We start from the raw sequence: 24,055 nt of genomic DNA, 5'->3' as shown, positions 1-24,055 counted from the left end.
ACAGGTCAGCTGTTTGCTGATTTAAGCTTCAGATATTATCCAAATAATGCCTTTATTGTTTGTTTGTTTTTTCTAGAAATAATTGCATATCCAGCTAGAATTATTTAATCTGAATGACTAAATCTGAGTATTAAACAGCAAAGAAAGAGGACAACTCATAAGTTGTGGTGTCCAGCTTATCCAAAACCCATGAGTAACGTGTGCATAACTTATTCGTAACTTATCAAGAATTTATCTCCAACATATATCAGCGTATTTGACGTGTTCCAGACGATCACTGAACATGTTTCTAACTTCCGGGTACTGAATAATGGGGTATTGGCAGCGTTATGGTATAATAGGGGGTTCACAGGAGAAAACCCTCAGTACTCCTTCAGACTTCATGCTCATTATAGGTATAGGGTGAGCAAGAAGGTGAGTGTGATTGATCCTCCCTGCGTTCACACCCACAGCCACCAACAAACTTCCTAGCAGACATGACGTTGGATCTTCTGCGTCACCAAACCTTTTTTCTTTCTTTTTCTATTTTTTCTTAACAGCAGGCAGGTTAACAGCGCAATTAGACATATCTTTATGTAGACCGGGTGCCTCCAGGCGCATTGCTGTTCCCCTAATGAGCAGCTTTAACTGATGCTCCATAATGCCCATGAAATGATGCTTGTCCATCATTTATGGGCATTACGGTGCCATGCGTTATGCATAAGTTAGGCTGTCGTTGGACATAAGTTCTGGACTTGTTATGAGTATGCTATGTATACACCCAAAATTGAAAAAATGCATATAAAGTTCAGCATATGCCAGCTTTGGTAAATGGTAAATGGCATGTACTTATATAGCGCCTTTATTCAAGTCAGGAGACTTGACCAAAGAGCTTTACACTACATTCATTCACACATTCACACACACACTCACACACTGATGGTGGCAAGCTACATTGTAGCCACAGCTGCCCTGGGGCTCACTGGCAGAAGTGGGGCTGCCGTACACTGGTGCCACCGGGCCCTCTGACCACCATCAGTAGACAATGCAGGTGAAGTGTCTTGCCCAAGGACACAACAACACTGAAAGTCGGAGCCGGGGCTTGAACCATCAATCCTTTGATTTCAGGGCAAACTCCTACATCCAACGCCACTGTCGCTTTTCAGAAGACTCTGGTAGGTCGGGCATACGCTGTCTAAATTGCCATGCTATGGCAGAGCTCTTACCTTCATGTCATCACAATGCATCACTATCGACAAGTGAAATGCAAAAACTTAGCCTGAAAGAAGTGATTTTACTAAGCAGGCTTAAGGCAGTCTGTTCTAATTAAAAAGTGAAATAAAAATATTTTCCTGGATCTGAGAGAAAAATAGGAACAGGCTTGAAATGTAACTTTCAGAGTTTAAGTCCTGTGAAAAAATTTGTTAATTTATTCCTAAATTAGTTTAGACTCAATTTGGCCAAAGCTATTTTTTTTTGATAATGCTAAGTGGTGCATTTTCCCAGTGATAAGAAAATCCACTTAAAAATCCAGGTTGAATGTGTTGATGTTAGAAATATTTGTACTGTACAGTGAGCTTTGATTAATACGTTTCATTTCACCTTTATTTAACCAGTAAAAGGCCCTCCATGTGTGGAAGGGAATCCTGTAATCTTATTGTAGCTTTAGATTCATCCCATTTACTTAGATAAATGTGAAAAAGAAACTAAACCTTCTTTTACTACTAAACTTTAATACGCAAGGAAAAATGAGCTGGTCCCAAATTTGGAAAAATATTTGAATTCTTCTCACAGAGCTCCTATCAAAGCCTAAACATTCCTGCTAATGAATTCTAGCTTTAAATAGACTTAAAGCCCTCACAGAAATTCCTCACTTAGGATGTGTGCTTGACCCCATTCCTAAGAGTAATGCTATCTTCTAGGAGCTGTGATTGGTTGGTACAAAAAACCCACCAAGGTGTTGCTAATAACCAATGAAGAGATATTAACCGATATAGATTTTAGTAATGGATTAAGAAATTAGTCACTTAATGATGATGCGTACCAAAATGAGGTTGTCCTTTATTCACATCCTTATGATTATTTTGAATTGTTTGGTTACCCGCATTGTTAGTCATTTTACTATCTCATCTATTTGTTAGTGATTTAGACTCATCAGTCAGCATTGTGCTGTTATTGCCTGCTTATTTAAGACACTTCTGTTTGGCAATTCTGGAAAGAGGAGCAACACTTCTGCACACACAGCTCTTAGAGAATAGAGGAATGTTGGCAGGTAAATGGAATAAAGGTGTGAAGACATGGACTTTAAGGTAAATTTCCGATGCATCGGTTTCTCTGCTTTTGTGCACCAGCCTGGAAAGTGAGAAACGCTACCTGCAGCATCCAAAGGCTGGAGAGGAGTTGCCATCACAAGAGAATCTCTTAATGACTGTTTATATTAAAATGATTAAGATGATTTAAAGCAGCAAATCTCAGCTCTTCTTTCCCATTTTATTTAAATGTTTCTCATTGAGCACATTTAATCCTGTTAGACTAATACAGGGCCTTCTTCTGTATGACATAGTTTTTTTTCTTTTGTTTGACGTTATGATTATTCAATATTATATATTTTTTTATTATTATCCTAATATTATTTTACCAGAGGTGCATATTTAACCTGTCCAGATGATTAAATGTATCTCCCCTTTATCTAAATATTCATAATTGTAGTATTTTTAAGGAAGTTTGACCTTATTTATGACCTATTCAAGTTGTGGCTCAGCCAATCAGCTCTCTCCGTTGCTGGTATCCTCTCTGCGTCAGACACTCTAAGTTCTTCACAAAACTCTGCATTTTTCCATTTTAGGAGCTCTCTTACATCCTAAGGTGCTCATAAAATAAGAAAAACAACTTAGATTTCACTAAAATGATAAGGCTCTTTATAAAATTACATAACTTATAGCTACTTTTACTTTGATTCTTTGTATAAAGTTTTATATTATCTTTATAGGGTCATAACATTACTTACATTGAACCCCAAGTAAATAAAAAATATACAGCAAATTCCAAACATTACTTAAACAAAGTTAAAGCCAGATGTATTTTCATGTGCATTTTTTTTTACATACTAACCTATTTTCAAAGGGAATTCTTAAACTATCTGAAGCTATTATCCCACATAAAGAATGACAGACATAGATATTTACAACAGAATTCAAAGTGACGGTTAGAGCATAGATATAACTTGTAAACTGAGACGTTTATTCGTTAATTATTTGTTGCCATGACATATCAGGGAAGTTTCTATTTTAGTACAGCAGTGTCCAAATCAATCCATGCAATACATAAAAAAAACAAAACATAAGAGACCTAAACTCTTCCAAATAACTCATTCCCATCCCAGTCCCACTACACTCTGCCTCAGACCGCTGCAGTGCAGGCCTAAGGTCATGATCTGAACACATATAAAGTGCAAACATGAGGTTCCCATATTGTCCTGGGATGTATGAGTCATGACTGCAAGAAAAAGATAGCAGATAAGGCTGTAGACTGGACTCATCATTAACAACAAGGATGAGCTCATTCTTCCTCACAAAGTTTGAGGTTCGCTGCACCACTGCATGGAGTCAGCCGAGGGAGTTCGGGCATATGATGAGGAGAAGACATAAAGGCGAAACCAGAACTTGTTAGAGGGACTATATGTCCCTTCAAGCTAGGAATAATGTGCCCCCTAATAGAGTGTATCTGAGGAGAGGGAAATTTCAGTTTCCCAACTTCTCTGCCTCTGCTCACCTAAGTTTCAGTATTGATTTTTCAAATAAAAAGACTAAATAAGCATGGCTTTTAGGTTGCAAGAAGAAAGCCTCCTCTTGTATAACAAACTATTTGAAAGGTTTTATATTAACTATAAGCACAGGGGTTTTACTAGCCTCAAGATTAGAAAAATACAGTGCCTCTTTCATCTGTGCAAAAAAATTATTTTTTTCAGTTATAAACAAACTAAAGTAACATTAGAAAGAAGAGTAAAAAATGTCTTGGTGCTCATGTTTGGTCTTAATACCGGTAATTTAGGGGAGGTAATTGGTTTAATCATACATTTTGTCCCTCCCTTTGGTTATTAAATAATTGTGTGTAATATGTTTTTTGTGTATTTTTTTAAAATAAATTTAGAGAAAAAATAAAACCTGAGATGAAGGAGTGTTTTTGTGCAATGAAAACATTGTAATTGACTGTAATCTATGAGACATCCAGTGTTTGGGGAAATTTCTGAAAAACCCAAACTGAGCTGCAAACTGTTCCTTCTCTTCTACAGGTGAGGTTCTGGTTCTGCTCTGGAGGCTCACAGAGGGATTCATTATCCCTGTGGATAGTGGAGAACACCACAGGCCCAGACGAGCAGCGCAGGCTGTGGCACTCAGCCAGCGAGCCCCGATCCGAAAGAGGCTGGAGGCTCATCACACTTCCTCTTTACGGGCTGGCAGACTGGTACGCTCACCTGTTTCACCTCATGACAGACAGTTGTGATTGCAACAAAGCAGTGTGTTTAGATTGTCTGCAGGCGTCAAACTGTCAGCTTCACTTTAAATGCTTAGGAGCAGATAAGTCATCTAAATCTCATTCAAACAAGCGTCTGACACAGTGACAAAAATATTTACCACTTCCTTATACACCTGCTGGTGAAATGTCCTTTCTTTTTTTTCTGGAATCGCTTCCCGTCAACTCCAGAAAAACTAATAAATCCCATTGGGGCCTCCATAATGAACTTTCCAGTGACTACAAATGTAAAAAATATCCTATCCCCTCTATTATTTAAACTTGTCTGTGACAAAGTGAATAGAATCTAACTCTGTTTGCCTTACAATTAACTATGGCCTTGATTCCTTCCAAAATAAGAGAAAGATAAAACATAGAGGCCCCACTGAAAAGGGCATTTCATCTTTGTTTTCTTAACTGAGGCTTTCTTTCAAGCTTGAATAATCCTGCTCCTCGGAGAGTGATTAATTTTTGATTCCTGGGTTATGTAGTCAGCTGTGCTTGTGCTTTTGATTTGAATGTCATGTCCATAAGCAGTGGGTGAGCCTCCAAGACTTTGCTCAGTGACCTTTGTAGAAGCTTAAATAGAAACAGAAATGCTGCCTAAAGTGTAGATAAAAGTCAAGAATCAGCAGCTGGTCTGCTGAATCTAACAATTTTGGTATTAAACTGCTATCAACTAAGATGTTAACAGCATTAAAAAATAATCCATCTTTTTTCCTCTTCACTGAGCACTCTTTATAGAATCTGGACATCTATCCAAACAATTATTAATATTAGCAGTCAAAATATTGGCAAGTTGATCAAACGTTATATTTCTCACTAATCATTCTAATTCTTGATTTTATTGAGTAAAACACAAACAAAAAAGTATTTGGACTCTAACAGTAATCCTACATCTCTAATGCTTAGATTAAGGGGAAACTCTAAGAACAACATTTTATTTTATTATTAAATATAATTCAATATTTTAATAATCAAGCTAAAAAGATTTTTTTTTTATTCTTGATGTTCTTTTTCTCTTTCAAGAGATTGAAGAAAGGTCTTTGGTCTTCAGTTGTGAAAGAAATAAATCAGACCTTTAAGGGAAAATGTCTGAGAGAAAGAATGCTAGAAATGTAGGTTCATTAGTATCTCGGTTGGAACAGACTCGGAAGAATACAGTAAGCACAGTTTGAGGTCCTGATCTTGTTTTGTCACCTCTAAGTTGACAGGCCTTGGTCCTGAAGCTTCACTTCTCAGCGTCATAGCAGCGCTGCTATGTGGCTTATCTGGCACAGGGGTTTTAGTGGTTTCTTGCATTGGATCTCTCCAGAACTGAATTGGATGCAACTCAAAATGTCTCTTTAAGACAGTCAGTGAATTATGTACAGCCTTTCAGAGGTGTGCAGAGGTTAGCATGAACCTTACAATAAAAAAAAGCTTTGGTAACAAGTTGTTAGTTTTGGTTTCCACATATTCCACGGGGGATTACAGACAGTGCTGCAGTAATGCTTCTCTGTCTGACAAACTAGAGCCTCTGATACACAAAAGCATTTAATGAAATAAAATATTGAAATATTGACTAGTCTTCATTTTCATTAATTTCACTGTGCTTTTTTCTGATGTTCTGTTTGGATTCTTAACTAGTGCAGGAACACTTCATCTATCTTATCCATAAATGTTTAAACCTAATTTATATTATTCAGAATAGTGTTTTAGAAAATCGTTTAAAGCTTATGTTGAGGTTATTCTAGCAGCTACAGCTTCCGTTAGGATGTCTTCTCCCACTTCACTCCGTGAATCAGTCAGCTGAGTAGCCTTTGTAGCTGGCTAGAACCCATAGACCAAATCCATTAACAGCTGCTCCTTCCCTAAAACAGGCAACCAGAATGATCCAGAGGGGTTTTACAGAACCAAATGACTAAATGTCCACAACTTCCTTTTGAAATTTGTTATGTGCCATAATTAGAAATGCTTTAGCTAATCTAACCCTAAACATAACCCTATTTAAACCAGATTTTTTTATTATTATTATAAGGACAGAAGGTCTCCTAACCCAGTGGCGTTCATTCTGGCAGCTAAACACATGTCTGATTCTTAGGCTACAGTCAACTGCAAGAAATGCCACCCATCACGTCTTTTGCCTATATGTGAATTAGTGTTGTGCCAATGCCATTTTTTGGCCCCGATACCGATAACCGATCTCTGGCTGTGCAGCTTTGGTCGATACTGATACCATACCGATACCATCTGTTTGAAATTGATGTGTGTGTATATGTATGAAGAACTGCATACTACTTAGATGTAAAATAATTGCCATCATGGCAAGCTGCTGCCTACCATTGTGAAGCAGGAAAAAGACTAATACAAAGTGAATCCAGTAGACCTTTTTATTGCCTACCTGAAATGGTTGACAATAGTTGAATAAACCTTTGGCTCTCAAAAGGGTATTGGTGCCCTATTTGTTGGTACTCGCCGATACCGACACCACCATTTTAGTGCTGGATCGGGGCCCCGCCCGATACTGGTATCGATATCTGTGCAATACTAATGTGAATCATATCTGAATTTTTCACAGCAAAATGAGCATCCCTATTTTGTTCTTTTCACCCTCCAATATATGTGATTTGAGCCACTTTCATAGTTGGTTCTAAATCTGATATGTATCCAGTAGCATCTGATGTCATGTCTTGTTTTATCTGACTTTTACGTCATCACCAGGGTTCCCACTAGACAGCAGCAGCATTGCTTTGCAAACAGCTGCTGTTAATAGCTGTGCAGTTTTTTCTACCTTCACGTTTTGTTGATGATGGCATCATGGTGCTGTCGGCTCCCATCACTCAAGAGTTTAATAACCTGTGACACAAACATCCACTATGATGTAATAAATACTATCATGTAATGAAGACAGAGCACGTAAATATGAATACACATACAGTACAGTAATTCAAATTTTCGTGGGTACCCACATGAGAAAAAATAGGTTTAAAAAGGGGTCAGGATGAGCTCTATTTATATAGTTTGTCCCCTAAAAAAGGAATAAACATGAATTTAAAGAAAATAATAGAATATTGTATTTCTAAAATACCAGGTTATGACTAATAAAAAAGATTAAAAAACCTAATTTGGTAATATAAACTCTTCAGGATTGAAAATGTTAAATACTTTATAACTTTAAACTGAAGTCTAAAGAAGTGCATCTATCTGTATTGTAATGCCAATAATAGGGTCACTTTGAAATTCATCAGAGTTTATATGTGAATTTAAAAAATAAATGATTAAGTTGTAAATAAAAAATGAGAAGACAGATAGCATTCTGTCTACATCCAGGTATCACCTAAGACACGTTGTCCATCTAGGGGCTTTCCAACCTTTTGATAGTTGTTTTGGTTGTTAGATAATATTTTTCTTTTCTCTCTTCTCAGGTTTTGGCTCCAGTTCAGTGCAGAAGATGGAGCTGGACCCGGTTCAGCCAGCTCCATCGACAACATCTCTTTCAGCATGGACTGTTTCCTGGCATGTGAGTATTAGAAGAATCTTCTTTTTTCCAGTCTAGTTTTCATTGCCTGGCTCTTGAAGAAATGCTTTGACAGTTCTTGATTTGTTGGCTTTCTAAGTCAGAAATGACTGGTAGATAATAATCTTATTAACGTTTGATTTAAGCTTTTAATTTAAAAGTTTTATCAGGAATAATATAAAGGACACCATTTTGTTCAGGGTATGGCAAACGAACCCCAGCATTATAGCAACACACGCTCTTGTTTTATCATTTCCTCGACAAAATGCTAATCAAAACAACAGGAGAACTCAATTTAAATATAACCTCAAATATTTCTCCCCTTAGAAATAAGTGGAGATGCATAAGCAGGTTTACGATAAAAAAAAAAAAAATTTTTTAAAAAGCACTAGGAAGTAGCCTCTATAAGAGCTGTACATCTGCTTGTCTGGTGTTGGAGGTTTATGTGCAAGGCTTAAAGACATCAGCAATGAACTCAGCACAACATTTGTTACACATCAGTCTGGGAAGGATTGTCAGGTGAAGACAGTCCATCCTCACGGAGTCACAAACAGGCTTAATTTGAAGGCAACAAGACTTTTGTTCAATCAGGTTAACTCTAACGTGTTATGTACCTTGGAGGATGGTCCTCTATGTGCTTAAAGACAGCAGCGCTCCAACTAAGGGTTACTGAAGTGGGAGCCGCCAGAGCTGACAAAGACGGATGGATAAGGGTCTAAACATCTTTGGAAAAACCTAGTAAACATCTCTGACTTATGCATGTACTATGTGGTCGCCATCTCCCATATGACTGAGAATTTGCACAGGCATCTTACTGGAGTGACCCTTTTAGAAATAAATCACAATAGATTCCAATGCTCCCTGTAAATTTACTTTAGGAAAAGCAATACTGTTGGAATGGTTAAAAAAAAAAATAATAATTTGCAGAGAAAATTATTTTTTATTTAAATAACAGAAATATCAAGAAAATGAACCAGAATATGATGGTTTGAACAGTAGCTAGAAGTTTTTTCTTCTCTTAGCTTTGCACCCTTTTATCTAAATGGACCAAATGACTGCTGTAAAATGTTTCTTTTGGAGAGATTTTACGAAAAAGGTGAAGCTTGATGGGTGACGATGTTGCAATGGCCCAGAACTTAAGAAAACATGGAAACAGAGTTTGACCTATTTGACCAAGTCGGCACTGTAAAAATATATTATCTCAAATCTTAATAAAAGAACATGTTTGCTTTACGAGGTTACTTCTGAATGCAAAAAAAGACTTCTGGTATCTTCCTTTAAACAAAGATTAGAGATTAGACTATAAAGAAGAGATGATTGCTTGTAAAGCTTGGAATATGGTTGGTCAAAACCAAATAGAGCACATCAACAATAAAACAGCTCATACCAACTGTAAAGCACGGTGGTGGTGGAGTGAAGATTTGCATCCACTGGATTTTGATACCGTGTAGTCTTTGAGCAAACATGGACTAGGGTAAAAAAAAAAAAAAAAATTGCCCTTTTTCTAATAGCTGAATAAACTTGGTGATGAAATATCAAACAAATCCTTAACAGAATGGTTAAAAATAGGAGGAATTAGTCACTGATGACTGAGTCAAAGCCCAAACTACAAGAACCATCTGTAACCCTCAAACACTAAGATAATGTAAATAAAAAGTCACCTACAATTTCCCTACAACAATGTCTGACATTTTTAAGGCAATGCGAGGTGTGTTTACAAATGACTACTTCTTACACTGTATAACCGTTGGTTTTGAAGAGTTTGTAACTCATTGCTTCAGCATTTTGATCATATATTAAAGCAATGTAAAACATTATTAAAAATGAATATATCTAGATCACCTTTTTTAGCTCATATTCTTCAGTTTTAGTGCCTGTGACTATCCACCGTGAGCCAAGGCCATTCACAGTCTGTTTTACTAAAGCTGACAGTATTTCTAAAGCATTTCTCTGCCAAAGCCTTTTGCAAACTTGGCTTTACACAGATTGGCAAATCTTTATAGAAACAAGACACGAAAATATTCCTTTAAAAGCGCTTTCTCTAAGAACATCTGACGTGGTTTTAAAATGTCAGAGCTGTTTCTGGCTGATTGATGAGGGTTTATGTTCTACTGTTTTACTGCTAGCTTAGAAAGGTCAAGCCTCGAGTCACCTCTCCAGATATTTTTGTGTTATAACCGAGGCGGTTTATTGGTATGAAAACATGAGAGCGATGACAGCCCTGTAAGAATGGGAATGAAAGGTTAGGAGTTCAGAGCTTCCCCTCATCTCTGCCTATCTGAAGGAACCTGTTTGAACTGTGATGGGAATAGTAATGACTCAAACATCTCCGGCGCCGAATATAACTCTAACAGACAGAGCTGTGCTCAGATGGAACAGTGGTGAAGTATTATTCTCTGAAGGGCAGGGACATGGCAGGCTCATACCCATACATCATCTGATGCTTGTAGGTTAATTATTACGCTGATCTTATCTGGATGTTGAGCCTTGTTGTGCCAAAAACAGTTTGGTGTTTGGCACTTATCTAGATACCAGTTTTCATATCTAACATCAGCTTACAGATAAAGTTTGTGATTAATTAGTGGAGGCATAATGTCAACATGGTTAATCAGCTGAAGGTGACGTGACCAACTAACAGAGAAGGGGGGTCATCATCATCCTTCATCACCCAGCCTTAGTGGGCCAAGGACATTTTTATTTAAACCCATGACATTCTCAAGGAAATATTCAGGTACCAATTTGTGTTTTATGGCCTCCGCAGCATGGCTGGAATGTCAGGCCTGTGAGGGATCATCTGTTCCTGTTTCACTCTTTTTCATATAGAAAGTTCTTCATCTCACAGCTTGTATCAATTACCAGCAACCGCACTTGACGCAGTCGCCTTTTATTGCCTATATGTCCGAAACAGCCGGCGTGAGATGCAGGCTCTCTAAAGGACGTAATTTCCAAGAGTGATTACTGTGACTGATGAACATGATGGATCTCTGCACTGAGTGACATAGCCCTGTAATGTGTTTTGGTGGAAAAACATACCGGGAACATATTATGCAGAGGATCAGCCATCCGTGGCTGTTACTCTACACATCTCTGTGCTGGGATGTAATATATGGTTGTGAAAATCACAGTGATGCATCTGTTGCCCTTCAGGTGTTGAACCTGGCTGTCAGTTTTAGCATTTTATTTTCATCCGGCATCATGAAATTAGTTTATTGCGTTAGACAGCGCAGGAAGTTCATTCTTCTTTTGATAATGTGTGCTATCATTTAATCCACTGGAACAAAGCTTTATAGAGGTAAAACAACTATAGTTTGAAAAGAAGTTTGAATTTACTTAAGATATAGGGTTAGGGTTGTTTTTTGTTGTTGTTTTTTGTAAGCTAGAATCTATACATCATAGTACTGTGGAGAATATTTGTGAATTTTTTTAAAAGACATCTATTAAATATAGGGAATGCCTATTAAACGTGTGTGATAGCATGCACGAGTGCATTTCTATGCGTGCACACTCTTTTTGAAAGTTTCTGTTCTCGTAGGTCATACAAGCTTACTGTGTCCTAACATCATCCTTAACCCTTAAAGCTCTCAATCACTATATAGAGCGGGGAATACATTAGTGAACTTTAAAGTAAACTCAGTTAACTTACCGTTTGGACAGATGCTCTCTGCTTTATGCTCCCTGTTGGTCACGTAACTCCTCCTCCACCGTGCAGTGCCTGCACCATCATTATTATTAGTCGCCACTGTCGGGTAGTGAAAGCCTTTGGCGACAGCAGGCCGCTGTAACAGCGACCCCTATAATGTTTTGCAAGGAGAGCTCTCTGTGCAAAGCATATCTGGCTTTTTGGAGGCCTTTCTCTTCTTCTCATACACGTGTAGACACGTTTTCTCTCACAAGCCTCAGTAATTTTTAAAGAACAGTGGTGAGAAAGGTGATCTTTAATGACTGTCTGAAACTACAGATATATGTAAGCTCACTACAGATATATGCCTGCAAGGTGCGCATGGGCAGAAAACGATAGCTAACTGGGGACGAGTTCACAGGACGGCCTTACGTAAACATATCACCAGAATGATTGACAATTAGGAGCACCACTTACTTAGATGATCCACCCAGAAATAAATGATCGTCCTCTATACCTTTTAGGCTATCTTTATGATCAGCATTTACTAAAGCAATAAAAAAAGGTTTATTCCACAGCACTTACTGGACTGACCAATTTTGGACTGAACAATAGGGAATAGAGATTTAAAAGAGATGATTGCAGATTCAGACTAATTTGTGTAATGTTGTACAGCCATTTTTAGCAGCTGAAAATTTGAACAAAGTTTGTTGCAACAATTTCACATAACTAAGAGATATTTGGACATATCACCATTTAGCTAAATCAAAGAACCTGAAATTGAAATTCATTTTTTACTTCAGGTTGTGCTAACTGTGACACATCAGCACTTCTGTTTTTATCATGTCCATTGCATCCTGTACTTAAAATGAGAAAACAAAACACAGTCTTTCTTCTCTGAATTACCTGCAAAATTGCTGTCACTGAGAAAATTAGTAAGTGCAGACATTCAAACCCTCAGTGCAGCCGCAGTAAAGACTTGTGGGGCTAATTAAAGTGTTTTTTTCATACCTGGGGCCATAACCCAATGTAAGGTTAATTAGTTCCCTACTATCACCTTAAAGGAGAATTCCGGTTTTTAACACTTTTAGCCCATTTTCTGTAGTGTCCAGGATGAAATCGAATGATCGACACCAATGCCACATTTAGCATTTTGTAAATCTGACGTCGAGAATCAAGAATCCACCTTTCGTATTCCATTTTCAGAGTTTTTTAAAGTGTTTAACAGAGACGTTAGCACCTCTACGTCGGAGTACACAGAGTGAAGCGAAAAGACTACAACTGTGTAAACAGGCCCCATTTCCGTTTCCGGTGGCAGGGGAATATTGACTATTCCAACAGAACTCAATGGGATTTACAAAATGCTAAATAAAACACTACAGGAACGTTTTTTCTTTACGAAACTTTTTTTGGAACGTCATTGAACAGCGCTGACGACCCGGTGAGTAGCATATTTTAAAAAAAGAACGTGTAAGGTTGTTTTAAGGACATTATCGGACATGCACTAGGGAAGCCGTTCTGAAGCGGCCAGGGGTGGATTCTGAATGAGCCAAAAAGCAGAGACAGGACCAATTGTCAAAATTTTGGTGTCGATCATTCGATTTCATCCTGGACACTACAGAAAATGGGCTAAAAGTGTTAAAAACCGGAATTCTCCTTTAACAGTTAGTATGTATTAACACCACCATACATTAAGAGTGGAGATGAGTTTATCTCTAAGCAAAGTCTGTACTTGACATAGGCGACTTTTATGCTTTTTTGCGTCTTTAAGTTAGACTGTGGTGAACTTTACATGGTCTTTATGAACAGTGGACAAAAGGTCAGCCATCAGTTACCAGACAGAAGAATTTATGTTTGACTTTTCTGTTCTCTTTTATGAGTTCTCATTTATAAATTCTTACCTTGATCTTTTTTTATTATAGGATCAATGAGAGCAGCCATTTTCATTTGCTAAATGATTGTCACAATACCAACTATCTATAATTTTGCATGTCAAGGGTTGATGTTTAAATTTTTAAGTGCATTATCAACTGTGAGTAGTTTATTTTATTTAAATTGATGCAACATCAGCAGACTCTAATGTCATGAAGACAGTAATATAGTCTGTAACAAATGTTGCGGAACACCAACTTTTCATATGCTTGGTGTAGATTGATGATTCAAAGTTATTTTCAAAAAATATATTAATATAGACTTGGTGCAGCTCTACTCCACATGAAAATTTTCCTTTATTTTCTTCATCCCTGCTCAGGAATAGTCATTGGTATTAAAAAAGCACTAACGAAAATGTTTGAAAACTATTGGGATGGAGTAAAGCAATACTAAGTGAAGTCACAGGTGAAGAGGCAACAGAGGTAGGGGTAAGGACCTAAAAGTTCTGTATAAACTTTATGCAATAATGGTTCTAAATGTATTCTGCTTAGTCTTAAAGAACCAAGCTGACTTTATGAAATTATCTTGGGGGTTTTTTAATCAGTCTTTTTATCGAGTTTTTTCCTTTTATGCATACAGCTTGTAAACACAAAGAAGTTTTCATCCAGAGTTTCCGCGGGGCATTAAAAATAATTAAAAGTCATTTAATTATTATTATTTAAATTAAGACCTTAGTTGGCATTAAAATTCATTAAATATGATTATCGTGGCATTTAAAATGCTTTATTTAAAAAAAAAATTATATCAACAATTTCGTCAGATGTATCAGATAAACTGGTTCTAAGTGTTTGCGTGGAACTGCTTCCGATTGATCGTAAAGCTGTATGTTCGGAAAAGAAGCTCAAGGCTGAGAAAATCTAGAGAAATATATATATTAGATTCATGGGTACTTGTTGATGGCATAAACATTTTTCCTAAAAGCATTAAAAGAGATTTAAAAAACATTGTATTAGAGTTATTCATTCCTTTATAAACATTGTTATCCAACACAGACATAAAAAAATTTACAAAAAACAAACCCCTACAAAGTAAACCCATTTAGCTCACCCAGCTCACTGTACAGTAGGTCCATGCACTACATCCTATCCCTGACAGAAATGGAACACTTTCATAAAAGGAATTAGCATAATTCATCTGGAGCATTATTGTGTGTTTTGAAATGAATCAAGAAAGTGCTCCCATGTTTCTTAAAATGTATCAGTTTAGTGTTGAAGAGACCATCTAATCCTTTCCAGTTTCATCCAGTATAGTCATATTCAAACCTTCCCATGAAGTTTTTAGTTTAGGTGAGGCAATCTCTTTCATAGTCAACATTTTATTCTAAAGCCACAAAACCAGCCCTTTTCGAGTTGGGTTCAGTAATTGGATGGATTCCAACAGTGTATACTCTAGCAAAGATTTATGTTGGTTTTTATACTACACTATATATCTGGATAAAAAGGTTTCATTTTGACAGCGATAAAAAGCTTAAGAATAATAAGCATAGGACTCGTTTATGGATTTGTTATTCCTGCTGTTTTGTTACCCTTATTTGTTTGATTAACAGTTCATATTTAGTGTTAGACAAAGATAAACTGAGTAAATCTTGCAGATCTGTCTCATACTTTAGATATTTTTTAGGTATGGTGGCTAGGGCGCCTCAGGTAGCTTATGGTACGACACTAATGAACAGCGACAGTCAGGGCCGCTGATGCCCTGCCCTATGGATCAAGCAGCTCTGTGGTGGACCCAAACAAGCTCTTGTTCCTGCTGCAGCTGCATACCAATGCTGCGTTGGGTTTCCATGTCCAGAATAACAACGCAGGCAACTTTATTAGCAATTCTGTTGAAGATTTAAAAAGTTGGTGAAGCCATTGTCAAGAAATAACACATCTGTGGGTCTTAGTTACAGAAGGATATGTATGTCTGCATGGCGTCCTCCCCCTGTGCAAACAGCCACTGCAATCACTCACATGCTGCATGGTATTCTTATCTGTATCAATGCTCCTGTGCAGCAGTGTCTTAAGCAATCATATTTTTTGTGTGGATAACATAGCAAGAGAATGAGATATTGATTTTCTGGCTGCCATATTCTGTAAAAAAAAAAAAAAACACAGCTGATTTCATCAAACAGATGATACTAAATTTCCCTTTTTTTTTTCTTTGCCAGAGGAGAGTGTCATGAGAGAACTAAGTCAATCCTTTCAAATATGCATTATATTTGGAACAACCCTTTAAAGTCAAATGTTGCCCAGAGAAAGAGCCAAAGTTTTAGCCGGTTGGGTTTTGAAGTTGAATAGTTTGGTGTACTTAAAATTGTTCAGGTTTGGTTTGACCACATCCAACTCTGACACACACACACAGAAGCTTTCTGCAGCTTCTGCTGCTCAGGGAGGCCCCCTGCCATATTGTCACAAATGGGTAGACTTCTGCCTAAGGTGACGGGGGATACTGGATAGAAGTGCGGGAGTGCTGTTGTGCTAAAATGATTACAGAGATTAAGATGAAAAGTCTTGTTTTCCCCCCCGACGCTGGTGTGATGATGGAAGATGGAAAAAAAAGCAAGCCTGATTTGTTCTCACCAAGGAGGCAAATGACACATTGTGGGCAAAACGTCGGCTCATCGCAATTAAGAAACCCATGCTTAGATTTGAGCTTGATGCAGAGCTCCTGTAAATCTTTTCCAGCATCTCAGAAGTAGCATTTGCTCATCACAGATTATAAGGTAGAAAGTAAATCTGCAACTAGCTACTCCTGAAATATTTATGGTGTAAAAAAGAAAAGTACCCAACATAAATTTCAAAATAGTATTTATTTTGCTCTTCCACCAAACAGGGCGTCTCCATTGGGAGTAACATAGAGTTGCAGTATGAACAGCCAGCCTGATGTTATGCTGTGTAAGACAACTCCAAACCCTCTGTGCTTTTTTTTTTTTTTTATAAAATGCAAATTTACTTCAGAAACCATGTAATTGGCCTCTCCACGGATAAATCCTCATACAGGGTAGGAATAGACCTTAATATGTAGGTCATATGAATATTAAGCATCATTTACAGTTTATTGTTTTTGTTTGCTCCAAGCACAGCAGTATATCCATTTATAGGCTGAATATTTCTGACAGTCTGAATGTGGCTGAAACAATCAAAATATATCTTTCTGCATTATTTACTGTGTAGAAAAAGAAAAAAAAGGATTGTCTTGATTTCAACTTGTTTGTAGCCGTCAATAAAACCTATTCTGACTAAGCGTTAATACCTATTCTTACAAAGAAACAAAAGTTTATGATGGATAAACAAAACTTAAAGAAACTATAGATTTTGGTCAGCAGGAAAATTTGGGCAGAATCTGTGATCGGGAGAGAAAATCTGAAGCTAAAACTGTGGAAGGAAAGACCCTTCCAGGCAGTATGATTAAATGCCAGGACAGGACCAGTATTGCAAAGACGGAAAACTCTGAGAACAGACCTTGCTCTGTACCGAGGTAGAAATGATTAAACAAAATAATGAACAAGCACTGGAGAGTCACTCAAAGTGATGCAACACTGAGTCAGATTTTATTTGATCCGCTGTTCAAAGACTTTAGGGGATGGCGTCCTTTACAGGGTAATCATGGATTGCTTTTGCATAAAGGGCAATCAGAAACGGCTTACTAATAATAATTTTATGAATTGTTCAAAAATGAATTGTTGGCTGGAATTTGCAAGCTTTGTTGAATACAAGGACATTTGCAGCAGTCCAATTTTGCAGATTAGAGCTTTTTCAGCTTTTACTGTTAATATTATTATTCAGCGGTCAGGGGCTATTTTTTCTAATACTGCCCCATGGATATCTGTCTGATTGATTTAATCAGGGTTTGATTTATTTGATTGATTTTAAACAGGGTTTTTTGAATCCCCAGTTTCTGAGACTGACACTTCAGCAAAGTGTTAAAAACAAGTGCAGTTTCCAGGGATTGAACCATATCTGTAGAGCTGGCACTGAATGTGTTGTGAAAAGTGTTGTGGCAGCACCAACCTGCACACTAGAGGGACTGTGATGTACCAGAGGAGACATGGGAAAAGCAAATTGAGCATGAGTTGGATTTTTAACATCTTGACCTCAATTAAGCAAAGGTGACATCTGTATCCAACGCCCGACAGTCGGCATCACCCACAGCAGCGCTTCAGTTGCAAAGATGACTTTCTTGTTCTTGCTTCAGCTACCAAAGAAAAAGATCTTGCTCCTCATCATGATGAATTTCTTTTCAGATTTCTTAAGTTGTTGCAGATTCCAAAATGTCTTGCATGTAAGACCTTTGAATAGGAATTTTCTCCTATCTTTTTGCGTCTATTTTTCTCAGCTGACTCTTACATAGAGACGTAGAGACTTTACTTTGAGCTCCTGGCCTGATCCATCAGTCTGATTCCAATATTCAGAGGAAGCTCATTTCAGCTGCTTCTATCCAGGTCATGATCCTGTGTAGGAGCAATATGTAGGGCATAGAAAATTAGATGGAGCAATAAATCAAGAGATTCTCCTTTCAGCTCATTTATTTTCTTTATCACAACTTGTGATAACCTCCATCATGCTATCACTCCTGAAAAAGACACTACAAATACTTTAACAGCATGATCAATCCCTAGTGGTACCAGAATGGCTTTAGAAGGGAGGGTAGAGTCTCCTCAGAGGCGTATCTCAGTCAGATCCAGAAGAAAGTCATCTTTTAATTGGGGGGCCTATCATTGTGTTTGAATTGCATAATAAGATAAATAAGGGGGGGGGGGACTCCTCTGGGCTTTTTTAGAAAAAGGGCTGTTTATATATTTTAAGAAGAAATCCATCGAGCCTTCATGATGTTTTTTCTGTTTTCATCTGATTAATATTTCAGAAGATTAATTAAACCTTTGACTCTTGTTATTATTTTACTGTATGAAGAGCAATTTAAAAAAATAACAGTGTAGAAGTGCACATACTTAGAGGCAAAATAAACCCGACTCGCCTATAGAGCCTTGGTGATAACCACAATGAATATCTTTGAAATGCATCAGATCAGATGCTTAGACTAGGCTTTCAACACCAGTGTCTGACCTCAAAGATGATCTTGTGTCAAAAAACAGTAAAAAATATGCTGAAATAGTCTCTTAGCAGATGTGATGGCAGATGATCTAATACTGTTAAGTTGTTGCAATAAATAAAATGATCAACCTCCATTTTTACCCTCTACCAAAATCTAAGAAGCAGGCCAAGGGTTTTATGGGGAGATCTTTGATCTTTCCCCTTTTTGGACAAACAGGCAATGTTTTCTCTGCAAGCCTTAATTCTGGGTTAGAATGTATGATCTCAGCCCTGGGAAAGCTGTGACGTTACGGGTTTGATGGATTGTTGAAAATCCCCCGGTCTGAATTTTGCCTCAATCATCTGCTGCTAGATAACGAGGGGAAAGATGGTGGAGAGATGTATACAGTTATATGAATCTCACGACTCCTGTATGTCCAGAGGATGCATGAACTGTAGAATGACCCCTGCTGGTACACAAACTCACACTCTGCAGTCTTTACTCATTTTCTCTGTTTTTTTTTCCCAATTGCAGCCAATGGGGAGTTTCCACCGGTGGCCACCAGTATAACTCAGCTCCCATTAAGACCTACCGACAAGACTCCTTTGCCTTCCATCAAAAGCCCTCCTATGAACCATGACACAATTGTTGACAGTAAGTGTGTGTTTCTGTGAACCAATCATATTTTGGTGTTAGTGAGTGAGAAGAAAACATTTGGTGTTTTTTTTTGTCTCTAACTGCTGTTTTGCCCTCTCCCACACACTCACCCTCACATACTATAATGAGCCACAAATCAGGTTATCCTGCTGGGTTTGGTGTTAATGTGTGGCAGCAAAAAAGTAAGTGTGCCCCCTACTGGTGTGCTCTGTGTTGGACAGCCATGAAAGTGTTGCAGAGATCTTCGGCATTAAATGAAATAGACTGATAGTTTTGATGTGTAAAATCTTCCAATTTGTCTCCAGAAGATTTCATTGGATCCACTTGCACTGACTTGACATCTTCTCTTCCTGCACTTTGTAAATTCCCTACTTCAAAAGACTAAAGACAAGCAGATGTTTATGTTTTAGATTTTAAGCTTCAAGTCAGTGGCTTTACCATGAAATGTTCTTGGAAATATTTTTCCCCAGGAGGAAGCTTTAAAGTATTTAAAGTACATTTTGAACTTCTAGAAAATTCTACTCCAAAAGTTATCAGATTATTCCTCTTTTAGAGTTTGTCTCCGGTTGATTGCATTTGTCAGGAAGGGTTTCTAACCCTCCAATTATCCATGCATAGGTTAACATTACTATCCACATTACTAGCAGCTAATATTCCTTGTCATGTTTGCCGACCAAAGAGCAAACATTACATCTAATACCTACATTGAGCTGCACAAGAGACAACTTAAGGAACACAAGGATGTACCTATTGTTCCTATAAGCAGGTACAGAACATGTTCAAAGTTAAAACCAAGTAAGCCATAATTATGAAAAAGTTCTGGGCGAGATTATTTAGTATTAGTATTTCATTATTAACAAAATATATGTGGAAAGAAAATCTTTTATTTTGCTGCCTCAATCAGATATGGGAGGAGAGATAGTTTCAAGGTGCCATTAATCAAAAGCTTTAAAATAGTCAAATCATCACCAGTGCGACTACATCTGTTAAAGCAGGAGGTTTGATTTTTTTTTTTTTTAAAGGCTGCTGTGAAACCTTTCGCTGAGAGTTTAACTGACTGCAAAGGTGAAAGACATTAACAAAAAGTTTAGACAAGCAAATTTTCTTATCAGGTTTGTTGGGACTTACAGGCCCTTTTCAAAATTATTTGAAATTCATAGTTTTTGTCTATAAGAAGACAGTTAGGGCATCTGCCAAAGGTTCATAATGTGGGTATCCATGCTAGTTCACCCCTAACTTAGAACATCAGGAATAAAAAAAAAAAAGAAAATTAATATTTAGGGTTAAAAATGTTTTTTCCTTGACTTGGTGATAGTTAAAATAAATACAGATTGATTTATTTTTTTTTTTTATTTTTTTTTTTGGGGTGGGGGGGGGTAGTTTTTCTCCAAAGGAGGGTGTTATTTAGTTTATATATAGTTCATATATACATATGAAGCTTAAGCTAAAATTCAATCTGGAAGACTCTTATCAGCTTCCCCTGAACCGCCTGTGAAGCCAATCATCTTTCAAAATCCCCTTCATTTAGCTCCTGGCCCAAGTTGTCTCTCACGCCCACAAGCAAACTTTCACCCACCTCCCCCCCCACTCCTCCCACTCATCCACTGGCTCATTCCACCACCAGTGTCTGGGCCCCAGGGGGAAAACTACTTTAACCTTTTCTAAGCTACTCATACAATGGTATGTTGATCACAGCATCAAAGTCTTCTGCCAGGGCCCATGCGCCAAATAACTTATTTCGTTTATGTCTTTATCTGTTTCTGTCTCCTTTAACTTCAGTCAGCCTCAGCAGATGGCCACGCATACTGAGTCTGATTCTGCTGGAGGTTTCTTTCTGTTAAAAGGGAGGTTTCCTCTCCACTGTCACTACATGCATGCTCAGTGTGAGGGTTTGCAGAGAGTCAATGTGTCCTTGCAATCAGCTGGTTTTCCTTACATAGAAACATTTTAACAGAATATGATAATGTTACTTGTATAAGTAAATTGAATAATACTTTCCTAATTGCAGTTTTCATTTAAGTGTCTCTTCAGGGTGAAATATACCCATATATACTGTATTTATATGTTATACCAGTCATTTGAACCTTTACATGCGCAAAATTTCCTGACCCCATCTAAACCTTAGTTAAATAGAAACTCAATAAAATGATCTGATCATATGTGTATACCCGCGTTCGATCAGATTAAATGATTTAAGAATGATACTTTCTGAAATGAAGGGTGAAAAAATCATCACACTAATGTGAAATGGCGTACACATGAATGCTAATCGGAATGAAAAAAGCCTACCTTCTCTTTCAGTATAAAATTTCTTTCTGATCGGACCGAATCGGATTAGAATCTTCAATCTGACATGAAACATTTTTGATCTGATTGGGCCTTCAATTCGATTATTTCTCTTCATGTAAGCTAATGTTGTCTAGAAACAGGTTTTTGTTAAAAAAAAAAAAAAAAAAAAAAACTAAAGATGATGAGAAACCTCCTTTTTAAAGTGTTAAAGAACAAAAACAAGTATTAAAATTGAAAACAAAATTTCATAAAAACCTGAATCTGTACCAGCGACACCCTCACTGTCTAAAAGAGTTTGTGTTTGCAAAAAAGAGTGAGCCTCTCCTACCAAGACAAGGCTTCATAAAATGTAGTGCTGTCATAAATTGAAAAGGTCAAAGTCATTTATGCAACCACATTTATTTTATTTTCTATTTTCCGCTACAGGTTAGAAGTCACATTTAAGTTGGAAAAGTTCTGAAATTACTCATCGCTGTCTTGTTTTTTTTTTTCATCAGAAAGCCTGTTGCTGTTAGTTGTGTGTCTACTCTACTCTAACATCTTATCTGGCATGAAAAGGGTTTCTTTGTACTATTTTAATGCTGTTTGCTGAATTAAAGTTGGCACCACTGAACTCAAATGAAGCCGCAAAAGTTTCACAAGAGCCACAGATGAAAGAAGTTATCAAATTAAAAAGCTCTAAAATGGAAATATTTGATTTAGAGGTTTAAAAAAACAAAACCAAACTTAAAAAGGTTTAGCACTCCCTTTTAAACTTGGAGATAAGTGAGAAAAAAATTATATCACCACAAAGAGAGACTTGTCTTTTTGTTTTTTTGCAGCCTAATTGGCTAACATTTCCAGGATCATTTGATTTAGTGCCTTACTGTTTGGGTCTGCCTTAGTCTGGAGAAAGGAATTAACTGTTTGAGGGAATGTTTATCACCTGACGTAGCTGCAAGGGTAAGGGAGCGACTTACTTCCAAGGGAAACATCCAAGTGCCTTATGATATTACTGGAGAAAAGAAGAGGTTTACTGTGTTTACACATGTTATAATGATTGGTGGGCGAAAGGCCAGCAGGCCTCAGAGGAAAATGGGAGCTTCCAGTCCCACTGCTCTTGTGATTATCATAGATATTAAGTGAGGGGTAAGGAAGTCAAAGTGGAGTTATAAGTTGGCCCTTCAGCAGGCAGCCTTCAGCGGTTACCATTTGACAGACGCCTTCTTTAGCCTGATGCTTTGACACATGGAGGACAAGACAGCAGGCCTGATGAGAGTTTTGGCTCAGCAACTCTGTCACTCCAATAAGCCTCTCATCCCCCCAACCTCCAACACGTTGGGTGATTAACCCCACCAAACGTTCCCATTTCCCCTCACCCTCCCTTTCACCCCAATATCTGGGACGAGGACATTTTGTTGCCTTTCATTTCTACATTTTCCTTTCTTCTCTGGCATGTAAAAAGCTTTTATTGACTCTCTGTTCACTTGTATTACTGCCTTCTTACTCTACCATCCTGTCTCGCTGTCAGATCTTCCTCTAATCTCGGTGTGTTGCTCCACTTTTTTTTCTCCTTCTCCCCTCCTTACCCATCACCCTGACTTCACCTTCATTCGTGGCTTTCTATTTATTCTGTTTTTCTATTTATGGTGCATTTCTCTTCTTTTTTAGCAGCAGAAATTCTGTTATCACAACTGTTATGCTCTGCTGCACTTGTACCTGAATCATCACTTACAAACACGACATAATAAAGTGTTTAAACTTTGATTGGTAGTACATTTTTAGTGAGAAGGCAATAAAACAAGGATTCAAGTCCTATACCTGAATAGTTAGGCTTTCCAGCAAGAACATTTGATTTCTAGTATGATTTGATACAGAAACTTATACTAATTTTGGTTTGATAATAGCCTGTCAGTATCTCCTAACCGCAGCGTCTACTTTCTACTTAAAAGAATAAAACATTTAGGGAGTTCTGATTTTCCTCTCTCTGCCATCAATAATAGGCCAAAGTTCCTATTGGTATGTCAGAAAGCATCTCCTGTGTAGGCGTAGGCTTCAAGATATATAGCTTGTTTTGTGAATCTTCAACTTCTGTCAGTTTAAAAATTTGAAGTCTGCTACTACATTGAGGCAGATAAAGTTTCATTTTATCAGTTGTAGCATACCTAAATGGCATGGCTAATAAATTGGAGAAAGACTGTCTGCATGGTGTAGCTTCAGATTCATATTTTTGGGTCCTTCCTGCAAGATTTCTGCAGTATTTTACATCAGATTTTGGTGATTCATTTTCCTGAAAGGCCCCTTAAGGAACTATGATGTTTTTGAGGGTTATAACCTTACCTGAGTTTTGAAATTTCTGAGATGTGTCAGGCCGAAAACAAAAGGACCCAGTTTTCAAGGTGGAGAGATAGTTAGGTTCTACAAAATGTTTACCGTATTTTCACGACTATAAGGCGCACTTAAACGTCTTTTTTTTCCCTCAAAATGTGCGGTGCCCCCTTTGGTGCGGTGCGCCCTATGTGTGTTGTAACTGCGACTTTTGAGACCACCTCATTGAGGAGATGATGAAAGAGTGG

The 24,055-nt window shown here is 37.5% G+C and overlaps 1 protein-coding gene across 3 annotated transcripts in view; it reads left to right on the top strand.

Moving 5' to 3' along the window:
* Window positions 1-24,055, top strand: part of LOC107094958 (ALK tyrosine kinase receptor-like) — a 506,212-nt gene that overhangs the window by 422,543 nt on the left and 59,614 nt on the right. For all 3 annotated transcript variants that reach the window (XM_015390903.1, XM_015390895.1, XM_015390885.1), the window contains 3 exons: window positions 4,271-4,443; window positions 7,899-7,993; window positions 19,089-19,208. In XM_015390903.1, the coding sequence (XP_015246389.1) occupies window positions 4,271-4,443; window positions 7,899-7,993; window positions 19,089-19,208 (388 nt within the window). The remainder of the gene's footprint in view (window positions 1-4,270; window positions 4,444-7,898; window positions 7,994-19,088; window positions 19,209-24,055) is intronic.

This window comes from Cyprinodon variegatus, unplaced genomic scaffold, assembly GCF_000732505.1.
Source record: "Cyprinodon variegatus isolate N-32 unplaced genomic scaffold, C_variegatus-1.0 Scaffold21, whole genome shotgun sequence".
In the NCBI taxonomy this organism is placed as follows: Eukaryota; Metazoa; Chordata; class Actinopteri; order Cyprinodontiformes; family Cyprinodontidae; genus Cyprinodon; species Cyprinodon variegatus.
This window is presented reverse-complemented; position numbering and strand designations above follow the sequence as displayed.